Source organism: Ursus arctos, unplaced genomic scaffold (genome assembly GCF_023065955.2).
Source record: "Ursus arctos isolate Adak ecotype North America unplaced genomic scaffold, UrsArc2.0 scaffold_20, whole genome shotgun sequence".
Taxonomy (NCBI): Eukaryota; Metazoa; Chordata; class Mammalia; order Carnivora; family Ursidae; genus Ursus; species Ursus arctos.
The window spans coordinates 25,789,750-25,804,511 of record NW_026622875.1 but is presented as its reverse complement, the minus strand read 5'-3'; the positions used below and the strand labels follow the sequence as shown (position 1 = coordinate 25,804,511).

At 34.8% G+C, this 14,762-nt stretch overlaps 1 protein-coding gene and 1 pseudogene across 6 annotated transcripts in view; one reads left to right on the top strand and one right to left on the bottom strand.

Annotated features, from left to right (window-relative positions):
* The window catches only part of STAG1 (STAG1 cohesin complex component), a 432,120-nt gene that overhangs the window by 228,888 nt on the left and 188,470 nt on the right, over positions 1-14,762 (bottom strand). For all 6 annotated transcript variants that reach the window (XM_026497089.4, XM_057315808.1, XM_057315810.1 and 3 more), the window contains one exon: positions 11,128-11,224. In XM_026497089.4, coding sequence (XP_026352874.1) covers positions 11,128-11,224 — 97 coding nt within the window. The remainder of the gene's footprint in view (positions 1-11,127; positions 11,225-14,762) is intronic.
* LOC130544369 (heterogeneous nuclear ribonucleoprotein A1-like) lies at positions 762-2,019 on the top strand (annotated as a pseudogene).

Genomic DNA, 14,762 nt, shown 5'->3' with positions numbered 1-14,762 from the left:
TGACTACAAGAGACTCACTTCAGACCTAAAAACACCTGCACACTGAAAGTGAATAAAGAGAAAAAGATATTCTATGCAAATAGAAGACCCCCTCAAATAAAAGCTGTGGTAGCAATATTTATATCAAACAAAACAGACTTCAAAACAAAGATGGAAGCAACAAAGAAAGGCAATACCTAATGATAAAGGGATAAATCCAGCAAGAAAATATAACAATTTTAAATATCTATGTACTGAACACAGGAGCACCAAGATACATTAAGCAAATATTTAGAGATATAAAAGGAGAAACGGACACTGATGCAATAATAGTAGAGGACTTTAACACATCACTTATATCACAGGATAAATCATTCAACCAGAAATTCAATAAGGAAACACCGTCTCTGAACAGCACAATAGATGAGATGGCCTTAACAGATATATACAGAACATTCCACCAAAATTTAGTAGAATACACAGTTTTCAAGTGCATAGAGAAGATTCTCCAAGATAGGTCACATGTTAGGCCACAAAACAAGTCTCAATAAATTTAATAAGACTGAAATCATACCAAGCATCTTTTCCAATCATAAGACTATGAAACTAATAATTACAAGAAAAAAAAAAACCTTGAAAAAAACACAAACACCTGGAGGCTAAACAACATTCTACTAAACAACCAATGGGTCAACAAAGAAATAAAAAAGTACATCAGAAAATATCCGAGATAGAGATACTTTCGTTAGATTACTCCTTTCTGCCCGTGGACGCTGCGAGTAAGCATCGTTAAAGTCTCCCCTCCCACCACCATCATGTCTAAGTCAGAGTCTCCCAAAGAGCCTGAACAGCTGCAGAAGCTCTTCATCGGAGGTTTGAGCTTTGAAACAACCGATGCGAGTCTGAGGAGCCATTTTGAGCAATGGGGAACGCTTACGGACTGTGTGGTAATGAGAGATCCAACACCAAGCGCTCCAGAGGCTCTGGGTTTGTCACGTATGCCACTGTGGAGGAGGTGGATGCAGCCATGAATGCAAGGCCACACAAGGTGGATGGAAGAGCTGTGGAACCAAAGAGGGCTGTCTCAAGAGAAGATTCTCAAAGACCTGGTGTCCATTTAATTGTGAAAAAGATTTTTGTTGGTGGCATTAAAGAAGACACTGAAGAACACCATTTAGGAGATTATTTTGAACAGTATGGGAAAATTGAAGTGACTGAGATCATGACTGACCGAGGCAGTGGCAAAAAGAGAGGTTTTGCTTTTGTAACATTTGATGACCACGACTCTGTAGACAAGATTGTCATTCAAAAATACCATACTGTGAATGGCCACAACTGTGAAGTAAGGAAAGCCCTGACTAAGCAAGAGATGGCTAGTGCTTCATCCAGCCAAAGAGGTCGAAGTGGTTCTGGAAACTTTGGTGGTGGTCATGGAGGTGGTTTTGGTGGGAATGACAACTTTGGTCATGGAGGGAACTTCAATGGGTGAGGTGGCTTTGGCAGCAGTTGAGGTGGTGGTGGATATGGTGGCAGTTGGGATGGGATAACGGATTTGGTAATGATGGAAGCAACTTTGGAGGTGGCAGAAGCTATAATGATTTTGGCAATTACAACAATCAACCCTCAAATTTTGGACCCATGAAAGGAGGAAATTTTGGAGGCAGAAGCTCTGGCCCCTATGGTGGTGGAGGCCAATACTTTGCCAAATCACAAAACCAAGGTGGCTATGGCAGTTCCAGCAGCAGCAGTAGCTATGGCAGTGGCAGAAGGTTTTAATTACTCCCAGGAAACAAAGCTCAGCAGGAGAGGAGAGCCAGAGAAGTGACAGGGAAGCTACAGGTTACAACAGATTTGTGAACTCAGCCAAGCACAGTGGTGGCAGGGCCTAGCTGCAACAAAGAAGACATGTTTTAGACAATACTCATGTGTATGGGCAAAAAACTCGAGGACTGTATTTGTGACTAATTGAATAACAGGTTATTTTAGTTTCTGTTCTACAGAAAGTGTAAAGCATTCCAACAAAGGGTTTAAATGTAGATTTTTTTTTTTGCACCCATATTATTGATTGCTAAATGTAATAGTCTGATCATGACGCTGAATAAAGGTGTCTTTAAAAATATATATATCCAAGATAAATGAAATTGGAAATATAGAAGTTCAAAATATTTAGAAAAGAAAAATCAGTTGTAAGAGAGAAGTTTATAGCAATACAAACCTACCTCAAGAAACAAACAACAAAAAAGCTCAAACAATCTAAACTTACACCTGGAGGAAACAGAAAAAGAACAATAAACAAAGCACAAAGTTAGTAAAAAGAAAAAAATAAGAACAAGAGTGGAAAAAACTTAATTACAGACTAAATAAACAATAGAAAAGATCAATAAAACTAAGACTGGTTCTTTGAAAAGATCAAGAAAATTGATAAACTTTCAGCCACATTCATCAAAAGAAAGAGAAAGGTCTTTAAAAAATTAGAAATGAAAGACAAATTACAATTAACACCACAGAAATACAAAGAATAAGAGACTGCTACAAAACATTATACACCAACAAACTGGACTACCTAAAAGCAATGGATAAATTCCTAGAAACACACAATCTTCCAAGAATGACTTGGGAAGAAAAACAAAAATCTGGACAGATTACTAGTAACGAAATTGAATCAGTAATGACTAGTAATGAAACTGAATCAGTAATCAAAAACTCCCAACAAACCAAAGGCCAGAATCAGATGGCTTCACCAGTGAATTCCACCAAACATTTTAAAAAGAGTTAATACCTATCCTTCCCAAATCATTCCAAAAAATTCAGGAGGAAAAAAATGTTTCTAAATTCACTCTCCAAGACCAGCATCACATATATACCAAAACCAGACAAAGATACTAAAGAAAATTACAGGCCAATATCCCTGATGGATATATATGCAAAAATCTTGATCAAAATATTAGCAAACCAAATTCAACAATATATTAAAAGGGTCATATACTATAATCAAGTGGAATTTATTCTAGGGATGCAAGCGTGGTTCAGTATCTGCAAGATCAATGTGATAGGCCACATTAACAAAATAAAAGGATAAAAACCCTGTGATCATCTCAAAATTCAACTTCCATTCATGATAAAAACTCTAAACAGAATATAGAAGAAACACACCTCAACATAATAAAGGTCATATATGACAAATCAGTTAACATCACAATGATAAACAGCTGAAAGCTTTTCCTTCAAGATCAGGAACACGACAAGGATGACCACTCTCACCACCTTTATTCAACATAGACTGGAAGTCCTAGCCACAGCAATCAAACACTACAAAAGAAAAAAAAGGCATCCAAATTGTTAAGGATGGAATTAAGCTGTCACTATTTGCAGGTGACATGACACTATATATAAAAAAAACCTAAGACTCCATCAAGAAACCATTAGAACGAATAAACAGAATCAGTAATGTTGCGGGATACCATATTAATATAAAGAATCAGTTACGTTTGTATTCACTAATAAGTAACTAGCAGAAAGAGAAATTTATAACTGCAGCAAAAAAGGATAAAACACTTAGGAATAAATCTAACCAAGGGGGTGAAAGACCTATACTCTGAAAACTACCAAACACTGATGAAAGAAACTGAAGACAACAGAAACAAATGAAAAGATATACCATGCTCACTGACTGAAAGATTTAATATTGTTAAAACGTCCATATAACCCAAAGCAATCCACAGATTCAATACAATCCCTATCAAAATACAAATAGTATTTTTTACAGAACTAGAAGAACCCTAAAATTCATATGGAACCACAAATGATGCCATACAGTCAAAGCAAACTTGAGAAAGAACAACAAAGCTGGAAGTATCAGGCTTCCTGATTTCAAACTATACTACAAAACCACAGTAATCAAAAGAGTATGGTACTGGCACAAAAACAGATACACAGATCAACATATCAGAACACAGAGTACAGAAATAAACCAATGCATATATGGTCAATTAATCTATGACAAAGGAAGTAAGAATATACAATGGTGAAAAGATAGTCTTCAATAAATGATGTTGACAAAACTGGGCAGCTACAAGCAAAAGAATAAAACTGGACCACTTTCTCTTTTAAAAATTTTTTAAAAGATTTATTTATTTGAAAGAGAGAGAGAGAATACTGGACCGCTTTCTTAAACCATATACAAAAATAAACTCAAAATGGATTAAAGACCTAAATGTAAGACCCAAAAACATAAAACTCCTAAAAGAAAACATAGGCAGTATACCTCTGAACACCAGTCTTACCAGTATTTTTTGGGTTCTATCTCCTTGGGCAAAGGCAACAAAAGCAAAATAAACAATGAGGACTACATCAAGCTAAAAAGCTTTTGCACAGTGAAGCAAACCATCAATAAAACAAAAAGGTAATGTAACAAATAGAAGAAAATATTTGCAATCGTATATCTGATGAAGGATTAATGTCTAAAATATATAAAGAACTCATAAAATTCAATCCCCAAACAATCTGATTTAAAAATGGGCAGAGAACGTGAACAGACATTTTTCCTACGAATACATAAAGATGGCCAACAGACACATGAAAAGATGCCCAACATCACTAATCATCAGGGAAATGCAAATCAGAACCACAATGAAGTATCACTTCAAACCAGCCAGAATGGCCAGCATCAAAAAGACAAGCAATAACAAGTATTGGCAAGAGTGTGGAGAAAAGGGAACCCTAATGCATTGTGAGAATAATAAATTGGTGAGCCACTAAGGAAAACAGTGTGGAGGTTCCTCAAAAGATTAATAATAGAAATACCTTATGATCCAGTAATTCCACTTCTGGGTATTTACCTGAAGAAAATGAAAACACTAATTTGAAAAGATATGCACACCTATGTTTACTGCAGCATTTTATATAAAAGTCAAGATATAGGAGCAACCTAAATGTCCATCGATAGATGAATGGATAAAGAATGTGTGTGTGTACACACACACATGCACGTGCACATTCAACAGAGTATTATTCAGCCATAAAAAAGAATGAAATCTTGCCATCAGCATGGCAAATTGATGGACATCCCATATGACATGTCTGGACCTAGAGGGTATAATGCTATCTGAAACAAGTCAGACGAAGAGAAATACCTTAAGGTATTTTCACATATAGGTGAAACCTAAGAAACAAAACAAATGAACAAAGAAAACAGAAACAGACTTGTAAATATGGAAGACTGATGGATGCCAAAGGGGCAGGGGGAGGAATTAGGTGAAATAGGTGAAGGGGATTAAGAGGTATAAACTTCTAGTTATAAAATAAAATAAGTCACAGGAATGAAAAATACAGCATAGAAAATATAGTGAATAATACTGTAATAACTCTGTACAATAACTTGAGAGATACAACTGTACTTATCATGGGGAACATTTCATAATGTATATAAATTTGAAACCATTATGTTGTACACCTGAAACTAATATTGTATGTCAGCTATACTTCAATTTAAAAGAAGGCATATTCAAATTAAGTATCACCCTTTCACCCCAATTCCCTCTAGACTTTCCACCTCATTTACATACACACACACCCTGCAGATAGCCAGTCAATATTCTGTTTGGTCTTTCCTCTGTTTCCATTTGCTCAAGAGAAGGTATACATATGTATATTCCATTTTCCCCTTCTTTCTTCCCAAGAAAGTTGCATACTGTAGACACTCTTTTGCACTTTGCATTTCGCCCTTAAAAATGTATCCTGAAAATCTCCCTGCATCAGTCCACAGAGATCTTTCCCATTCTTTTTCACAGTGGAATTTTTTACAAAATTCCATTGTGTACCTCTGTGACAATTTACTTAATCATTTTCCTATATATGAGTATTTAGGTTGTTTCCAAAATTTTTGCAATAGCAAATAATATTGTATTAAGTAACCCTGTGCCTGTATTTTCTTAATTCTGGAGGCATATCTTCATGACAAATTTATAGAAGTAGGATGGCTGGATAAAAACAAATGTAGTTTTGGTAGATATTGCCAAATCTCTTTCCATCAGAGATGTATCAATTTTTATTCCAGGAAACAATGTAACAATGTCTATTTTCTAACAGCTTAACCAACAGAGTATTCTTGTAATTTTTAAATTTATCAATCTGATAGGTGAAAAATGATATCTCAGTGTAGATGCAATTTGCCTCTCTTCTTTCACATGTTTTAAGATACACTTACTAAATTTTCACTAGTACTTGGGTATATTTCTGGATTTCTATTATATTCCACTGATGTGAAAGACAGTGTGCCTTCTTCATTAATCATATTAAGAAAAGATCATTCTATGACTTTTATCAAAATGTTTTAAAATCCAGTTTTTAAATGCCTTTTCAGAAACTAAGAAGATACTAGAAAGGAAAACTGGCAAGGGACAGGAACAGAGAATTCAAAGAAAAGGTAATAGAAATAGCTCTCAAGCCTCACTCACAAGAGAAATACAAATTAAAATCATCCATATATAAAAATTAACCACAATCAACAACCTAATTATAAAGCTAAAACTGTAAAACTACAGATTTTCCTTCACTTTCCTTCACTTATGGGGTTACAACCTGATAAGCCCATCGTACGTAAGCTGAAAATATTAAGTAAAAAAATGCACTTAATACATCCAACCCACTGAATATCTATAGCTTAGTCTAGCTCAGAACACTTCCTTAGCACACAGTTGGGTAAAATCATCAAATACAAAGCCTATTTTATAATAGAGTGTTGAATACCTCATGCAATTTACTGAATGTGAAAAGGAGAATGACTGTAGAGGTAAAGAATGGTTTTTGAGTGTATTGGTTGTTTACCATCAGTATTGCGTGGCTGACTGGGAGGTGTGGCTCACTGTTTCTGCCCAGTATCAGGAGACAGCATCCTATCACATATCTCTAAGCTCGAGAAAAGGTCAAAATTCAAAATTCAAAGTACAATTTCTATTGAATGCATATTATTTTTGCACCATTGTAGAGTGAAAAAAAAATCACAAGTTGAGGGGTCCCTGGGTGGCGCAGCTGGTTAAGCATGGGACTCTTGGATTTCAGTTTTGGTAGTGACCTCAGGGTCATAAGATCAAGCTCCACATTGGGCTCCGTGCTCAGCACGGTGTCTGCATAAGACTGTCTATCCCACTCTCTCTGCCCCTCCCCCACCTCTCTCTCTAAAATAAATAAATCTATCTTTAAAAATAGATTAAAAAAAAAAATCACAAGTTGAACCATAGTAAGTAGGGGACTGTCTCAATTTGAAAAAAACATAAGCATAAATCTTCATGCCCTTTTATTTAGCAATGGATTCTTAGATGTGACACTACAAGCATGAGCAAAAAATAAAAACAAATGAAATGGACTAAATTAAAATTTAAAACTTTTTGAGTATGAAAGAACATCTTTAAGAAAGTGAAAAGACAAAGCTACAAAAGGGGAAGAAAGTAGTTCCAAGTTATGTATCTGATAAGAGCTTAGTATTCAAAATATATACAGACCCCTAAACAATGCACAACAAAAGGAAAACTATCTAATTTAGAAATGAATAAAGGACATGAATAAACATTTCTTTAAAAAAGATATACAAATGGCCAAGAGACACATGAAAATATGTTCAAGATCACTGATAATTAAGGAAACACAAATCAAAACCACAAGGAGATACCACTTCATACCCATTAGGACACTTAAAATTAAAAAATTGGAAAACAGCAAGTGTTGACAAGGATGTGGAGAAAAGGGAACCCTAGTGCACGGTTGGTGAGTATGTAAACTGGTGCAGCCACTGTAGAAAACAGTACAGAGAGGAGGTGAAGAAATAAGAATCCCCATAACATTTTTCGGAGGAATATAAAATGCTACAGCTGCTGTGAAAAACAATTTGATGGTTCCCTAAAAAGGAAAACAGAATTACCATAGGATCCAGCAATTCCACTCCTACATATTTACCCACCAAAATCAAGAAACAAGCACTCAAACACAATTTGTTCATAAATGTTTACAGTAACAATATTCACAATAACCAAAAGGTGGAAATAATTCAAATGTCCATCAACAGATGAATAAACTTAAAAATTGTGATCTACACCCCAATGTTATTCAGCCATTAAAAGGAATGAATTACAGATATATGGCACTACCTTGATAAACCTCGAAGACATTATGGTTAAATGAAGAAATCAGACACAAAAGGTCACAAGTTGTAGAACTACTTTTATATAAGATGACCAAAACAGGCAAATCTATAGGAACAGAAAGCAGATTAGAACTTGCCAAGGACTAAAGGAGGAATGGAGAATGGGAATGATTACTTGATAAATATGAGGTACTCTCCTGGAGTGATGAAAACATTTTGATACTAGAGAGAAGAGGTTGCACAACATTCAACATTGTGAACATGCTAAAAGTTGCTGAACTGTACAATTTTAAATGGTTAATTGTAATAAATAAATAAATAACCAAATAAATAGGCTAATTGTATGTTAAGTGAATTTCACCTCAATTTTTTTTTTTTTAAAGATTTTATTTATTTATTCGACAGGATAGAGACAGCCAGCGAGAGAGGGAACACAAGCAGGGGGAGTGGGAGAGGAAGAAGCAGGCTCATAGTGGAAGAGCCCGATGTGGGGCTCGATCCCATAACGCCGGGATCACGCCCTGAGCCAAAGGCAGACGCTTAACCGCTGTGCCACCCAGGCGCCCCTCACCTCAATTTTTAAAAATTACACTGGCACATCATTTTTACAGCATTCATAAGGCCAACCCCAAAATTTGATAAAAATACTTTGTGGAAAAGTCTAAGAAGAAACATCCTCCTGTATTACTAATGGGAGTAAAAATGGGAACAATTCCTATAGAAGTTAGGCAATATCTGATATAATTTTACAAATTCATTTTCCCACAGACATTCTTCCACAAAGACCAAAAAAGGTATACACAAAATTACTCATTACAGTACTGTAATAGCAAAAGACTACAAATCATGTAGTGGTCTTTTTTTTTTTTTTTAATGATTTTATTTATTTACTTGACAGAGAAACAGTGAGAGAGGGAACACAAACAGAGGTAGTGGGAAAGGGAGAAGCAGGCTTCCTGCTGAGCAGGAAGCCCAATACGGGGTTTGATCCCAGGACCCTTGAGATCAGGACCTGAGCCCAAGGCAGATGCTTAACGACTGAGGCGCCCAGGAGCCCCAATGCAATGGTCTTTTAATAAAAGACTAAACTAAATTATTGTACACATGCACAAAGGAATGCTATGATGCTGTATTAAAAAAGCTCCCTATACATGAGTATTTCTGTATAAGAGCGGTGGGGAAGGAAAGAATATATATTCCCAGTTATACATACAGAAATTAGATAAATAATGCCAACAGATAGACAGATGAATGTACAACAAAGTAGTTAAATGAAGTTAACTCTGTGGAGATAGATGGGAAGGCAGGAAGTCGTGAAGACTTTTTGCTTTATATATTCTAAAGCTTTTTGGTCTTTTGAATCCTGGGAATGAATTAAAAAAGGAAAAAATTTAAAGACCACAAGTTGTTTTAAAATCAAAACAGAATCCAACAGAACACTTACATAGGTTAGACAATACATTTGAAGTACATCACTCAGTGCTTGCCTTATATCCATTTTAAGACTACAAAATTAACAGTCACTTTCCTCCAAATCGCATAATCTCCTGCCACTCTTCACCAATCTCAATGCTCTCAGATTCAGGTTCAAACTCTATTTACGTTCAAGAGTGCACCCTGCTTTCTTGTCTTTAGGTATTTATACATCATCTGTTAACTTCCGTCTTCCTTGTCCCCTTTAACTTTCTTTTCCTCAGCCTCAGTCTCACCACAGAGTTTCTTCCTCTGACATGTGCTTTCTTACAAATATCCCAACATTTACACATACATAGAGATAACAAAGCCTGGGCTACATCAGAAGCCCCTCTTTGTTATTACCATAGTATCCTGACTGAGACAAGCCTGACTCTGAATCTTGAGTTTGGCACTTTAACTAACTGTATGATGTCCAAAACTTACCTCAGCCTTTATTCTCAGCTTCTTGATCTATAAAAATCACAACTGCCTGATCTGACTATTAACCAATATATTAAATGAGCAAATGCATATAAAATACAAAGCATAACACATATTAAATTGTCATTAAATTGTAAGCATTGTTATTGAGATGACACTGATGAGTACTTTTTACTTAACTATTGGTATATTTCCCTCTCTGCTCCTTCTAATAAAGCCTCCTTTGAAAATTACACATACTCTAATACTGCAGAGACTGTCTTGATAACATGTGTGAGTGCTTAGTACAAGGCAGGTGCTCTGTAAATATTTGATAAACTACTTATGTCAACACTGTGAGTGACAAACAGAAATAAGAAAGGCTTCGAGAAATCAACTGTATTAGTGATCTCAATAAAAGATCACTGTACTCTATGTGCTGAAAAGCAAAGAATGCTGATTTACCAACTGATCTCCCCCATGTAACACATTAGAACCTGTTAAGATTTATCTATTCCTAAAAAAAAAAAAAAAAAAAAAAAAAAAAAAAAAAAAAAAAAAAAAAGATTTATTTATTCCTAGGAAGAAAAATATCTATCAATTCTATCAATTACCTATTAATATGATAAAAATAAAATTACATTTTATTTTAAAAAACTGTCTACATATTTCCAATGGATGATAAACTTAAGAAATCAGATTCTGGTACTTATGTTTCCTAAAGCAAATTATTAAAGCTTCAAGTACTTCATCTGTACAATGAGGACCAAAATACTGACAAGGATATAAAATACTGAATGTTAGCAACTTGCAAAATTCCTAATATGGAGCATAAGTACAAATAATATCAGTAAGTATTAATTATAAAAGCTTATGATCTAAAAAGTCAATTCATAAATTCATTAAACAAACCTTAGATTTCCTTCAAAATTTCATAAAATTTTAGAAATCTTTATTTCATAGCAAAACTGAACAAAACAAGATGAAATATCCTTAAATAATAATAATTTTCCTTACCAGAAAAAGATTAGCACATAGTTCTAGGATGGATTATATATAACTAAAGAAAGGCGAAGTAAATTTGACACTGTTGGACTGACAGACTCGATGTAATTATTTATCCCAACATTACGTACCTCGACATCCTGAACACTGGATAAAAAAGTTGATTAAATCCAGAAGTGCGATGTCCCTGTCTTGTTTATATGATTCAATCCAGTCATCCACCACGGACTGTAGAAAAAAATATATATAAAAATGAAAATGTCAAAATAATTGATATTACAGCAAATAAATTTTTTTAAGTTTGATTTTATCTGTGTCTACTTAAAGAAATCATTTCTCTGTAGCCAAATAAAACTAAAGAGTCCTTTATTTTTAAAAGTAATTAAAAGATGAGTAACAAGGTTTCAAAAATTTGTTTAGACCACAATAAAAATCTGAACGGTCCAATAATTATTAAGCAACTATAGATACCAATATTCAAACCGCACGGTGAAAGTAACACAAAAGCTAAACTAATTACACTTAACATAGAAAGTTTCGAAGTATCAAAAAACCTATTCCGTTAGTAGTGCATAAAAATAGTACCCACCATATATAACCAAATGCATTTTTGTCAGGAATGCAAAAATAAGTCAAGATTAGGAAATCAAATTCAATTTATGAATGAAGTAGAGAAATTAAATGGTCATATTACTAGATCTCAGAATCATACCTGATAGAATTGTGCAGCCAAGCTTAATAAACAACTCCTAGAAAAACTAGTTAGATGAAATATAAACAAGGTAAAGACAAAGATTAAGATATATTTTTTAAATGTTCAAGACATTTCAATTCAAAAAGGAACACGGTAAGGATGCTCTAAGTTTTTAATTAAGGCAAAATGAGTAAAATAGTAACAAAGAAAATTCTCCCTTTCCAACAGCTGAAAAAATACCTAACAGTCTCTACTAAAGTGACTCAAAAGATTCATAATGGAAAAAATTTGACAAGACAGGTGACAAAAGAGAAATGTACAAAATAACTTTTGGATATTAGCAATATACAAGAAACATAAATGGATGAGCAGCCTGTTCACAACTACAATTACCTAAGAATAAATTCAAGAAAAGTATAAATGTTATTGCGGAAAGTTATAAAAATTCAGAGGATATAGAAAATCACCTAAATAAGTTCATATACAGAGTTTAAAAAAATAAAAAAGCCTTAAAGCTCTATCAATAAAGTCTTTCCAAACTGTTAGGCAAATTTAATGTGAGTCCATACAGCATACTTGTAGGCAATATTGTTTGAGGTTCCTTGGGTGGGGGTAGGGTATCAGAGAAAATGTATGACAATAATTTTTAAACACTTTTAAAATAAATTTTTACTTTTATATGTAAATACAATATACATATACAGTAAGACGTATGAAACTTAAGTTACACCCAGATGAAATTTTATAAATACATACACCTGTGTAATCCTAACCAAGATGAAAATATAAGACATTTCCAAAACTGAAACGGCTCCTAGATGCTCCCTTCCGGTCAAAAACCATCCCCAGCTCAAAGGGTTTAACTATTATTCCATAACAGTGGACATGTTTTTCAATTCATATAAATAGTATCATCTTTTATGTTCTGACTTTTTTTTAAGATTTTATTTATTTATTTGACAGAGAGAGAGAGACAGCCAGTGAGAGAGGGAACACAAGCAGGCAGAGTGGGAGAGGAAGAAGCAGGCTCCCAGCAGAGCAGGGAGCCCAATGTGGGGCTCGATCCCAGGACCCTGGGATCACGCCCTGAGCCAAAGGCAGATGCTTAACAACTGAGCCACCCAGGTACCCCTGTTCTGACTTCTTTTAATCAAAGCTGTTATCAGTTGTTATGTGTATCAGTCCTTCCTCTTTTTGCATTGCTGAGTAGCATCACATTGTATTAATATACCATAATTATCCATTTTACTATTTAAGGATAACCACTGTTTCCATTTTAAGGCTATCACGAATAAAACTGCCATAAGCATGACTGTCACATATTTTGATGGACATAAACTTTTTTCTGTTCTATATATACCCAGTAGCAAACTTACTAACACACAGAATACATGTGTGTCGATGGTTAGTAGACAATGCCATATAATCTTCCAAAACAAGTGTACTAAGTTATACTTCCATCAGCAATTTATGAGATTGGGTGTTCCACATCCTCGCCGATACTAAGTATCATCAGTCCTATTAATTTAACCATTCTGATTGAGCATATGCCTTCTTTAATGACCTCTTCTATTGAAGAGCAACCACATTTCCTTCTTCCATGTGAAAAAGGGGACTTTTTTTTAAATTGCTGATGTATGTAACACTCTATTTCTCTGTCTCATCACATTAGTGTCTGGAAGGTTTTACTTTAAAAGTAAACAGAAAATTAGAAAGAATATTACAGTTGTAGAAGAGGGTAAAAAGAAAAAGGATGCCATGATATCTGTTCAAGGTTCAGCTCTGCTGAATAATGTGTCAAGGACATGCTGGGTAAGAATGGTGGTAAGGACAGTGGATAAAGCAGGTCAAGTGATTTTAAGACTCACAGCCTAAGCAGAAAAGCTTTCTGACCAAGGTAAGGAAGTATGGCACAAAGCTAAAGAGGAAGCCATTTCTCCACTTCTACATAGGGCCCATAATTGTGAAAATACTCTGAAGATGGTGAACAAATTTTAATTCCCAAAGTGACAGTATCAATGTATAATCCCACCAGTTACACGTGAGGAGACCAAAAACATTTTGAATAAAACTAGTGAACAGGGACTTGAGCATTATAAATATTAAAATTTAACACAAATATATTGAAAATAAAACAGATCGAAAATACTGTAGGACTAGAAAATATAAGAAAATAGAGTGCAGAAATAAATCCAGGTATATACAGAACTTAAGCTGTGACAAAGGAGCACTTCAATTTTTGAGGAAAAGGAGTGGTTAATTTAATAAATGATTCTGGTATAATTGGTTATTCATCTGAAAGGAAACAAAGTCATACCTTTTAAAAGTTATCAGAGAGGGGTAAAAGCCAAAGAATCTAAAGAACTGAACTCCAGACAGATAAATCCTTCTTGAATTGGCAGACATTGGTGGTTATTAGAGGCAGTGCCAAGTATGGGCACAGGTGAGTGGATTATACAGTATTTCATAATATGTAAGGCCTTGGCTTGGCCTAGGGGACAGGATAAAACAGAAAACTACATGAGGCACATGAAAATTAAATTGTGGGGAACCTTCACTAGAAAAAGTATTTTTAAGTAGCCATACGGTACATACAGGGGACCAAAGGATAAGAAATATGGTACACATCTCATCAAAAAGAATGAAAGCCAAGGGATAATGAAAAGACATATTTAAAGTACTGAAAGAAAAAAAACTGCCCATCAGTTGGTGAAAAAACCCAGCTTCCCTGTGATCCCACAAAGATCAACAACTGGACAGCAATCCACGAACAACAACTCCAGGAGTCCACTTAGGACATTTTAACAACAAGAAAAGTGAGAATCATCGCATGAGAAGGAAGGCAACTTCAGTTTGCATGCATAATCCCATCCCCCAAACTAACACCAGTTTACAGTGCTCAGAAGGAACTTCACAGCTAAAGAGTTCCACTTGCTAGGAAAAAAAAGAGCGTGGTGAGCAACCAGCTCCCCCAGCCTTGCAGGGCCCTGTGCAGAAGTTCAGCTTTGATTCCACCCCATCTAGATCAGCAACCCATATATGTTCGGAGCTAGCTAGGAACAAGGAATAAAA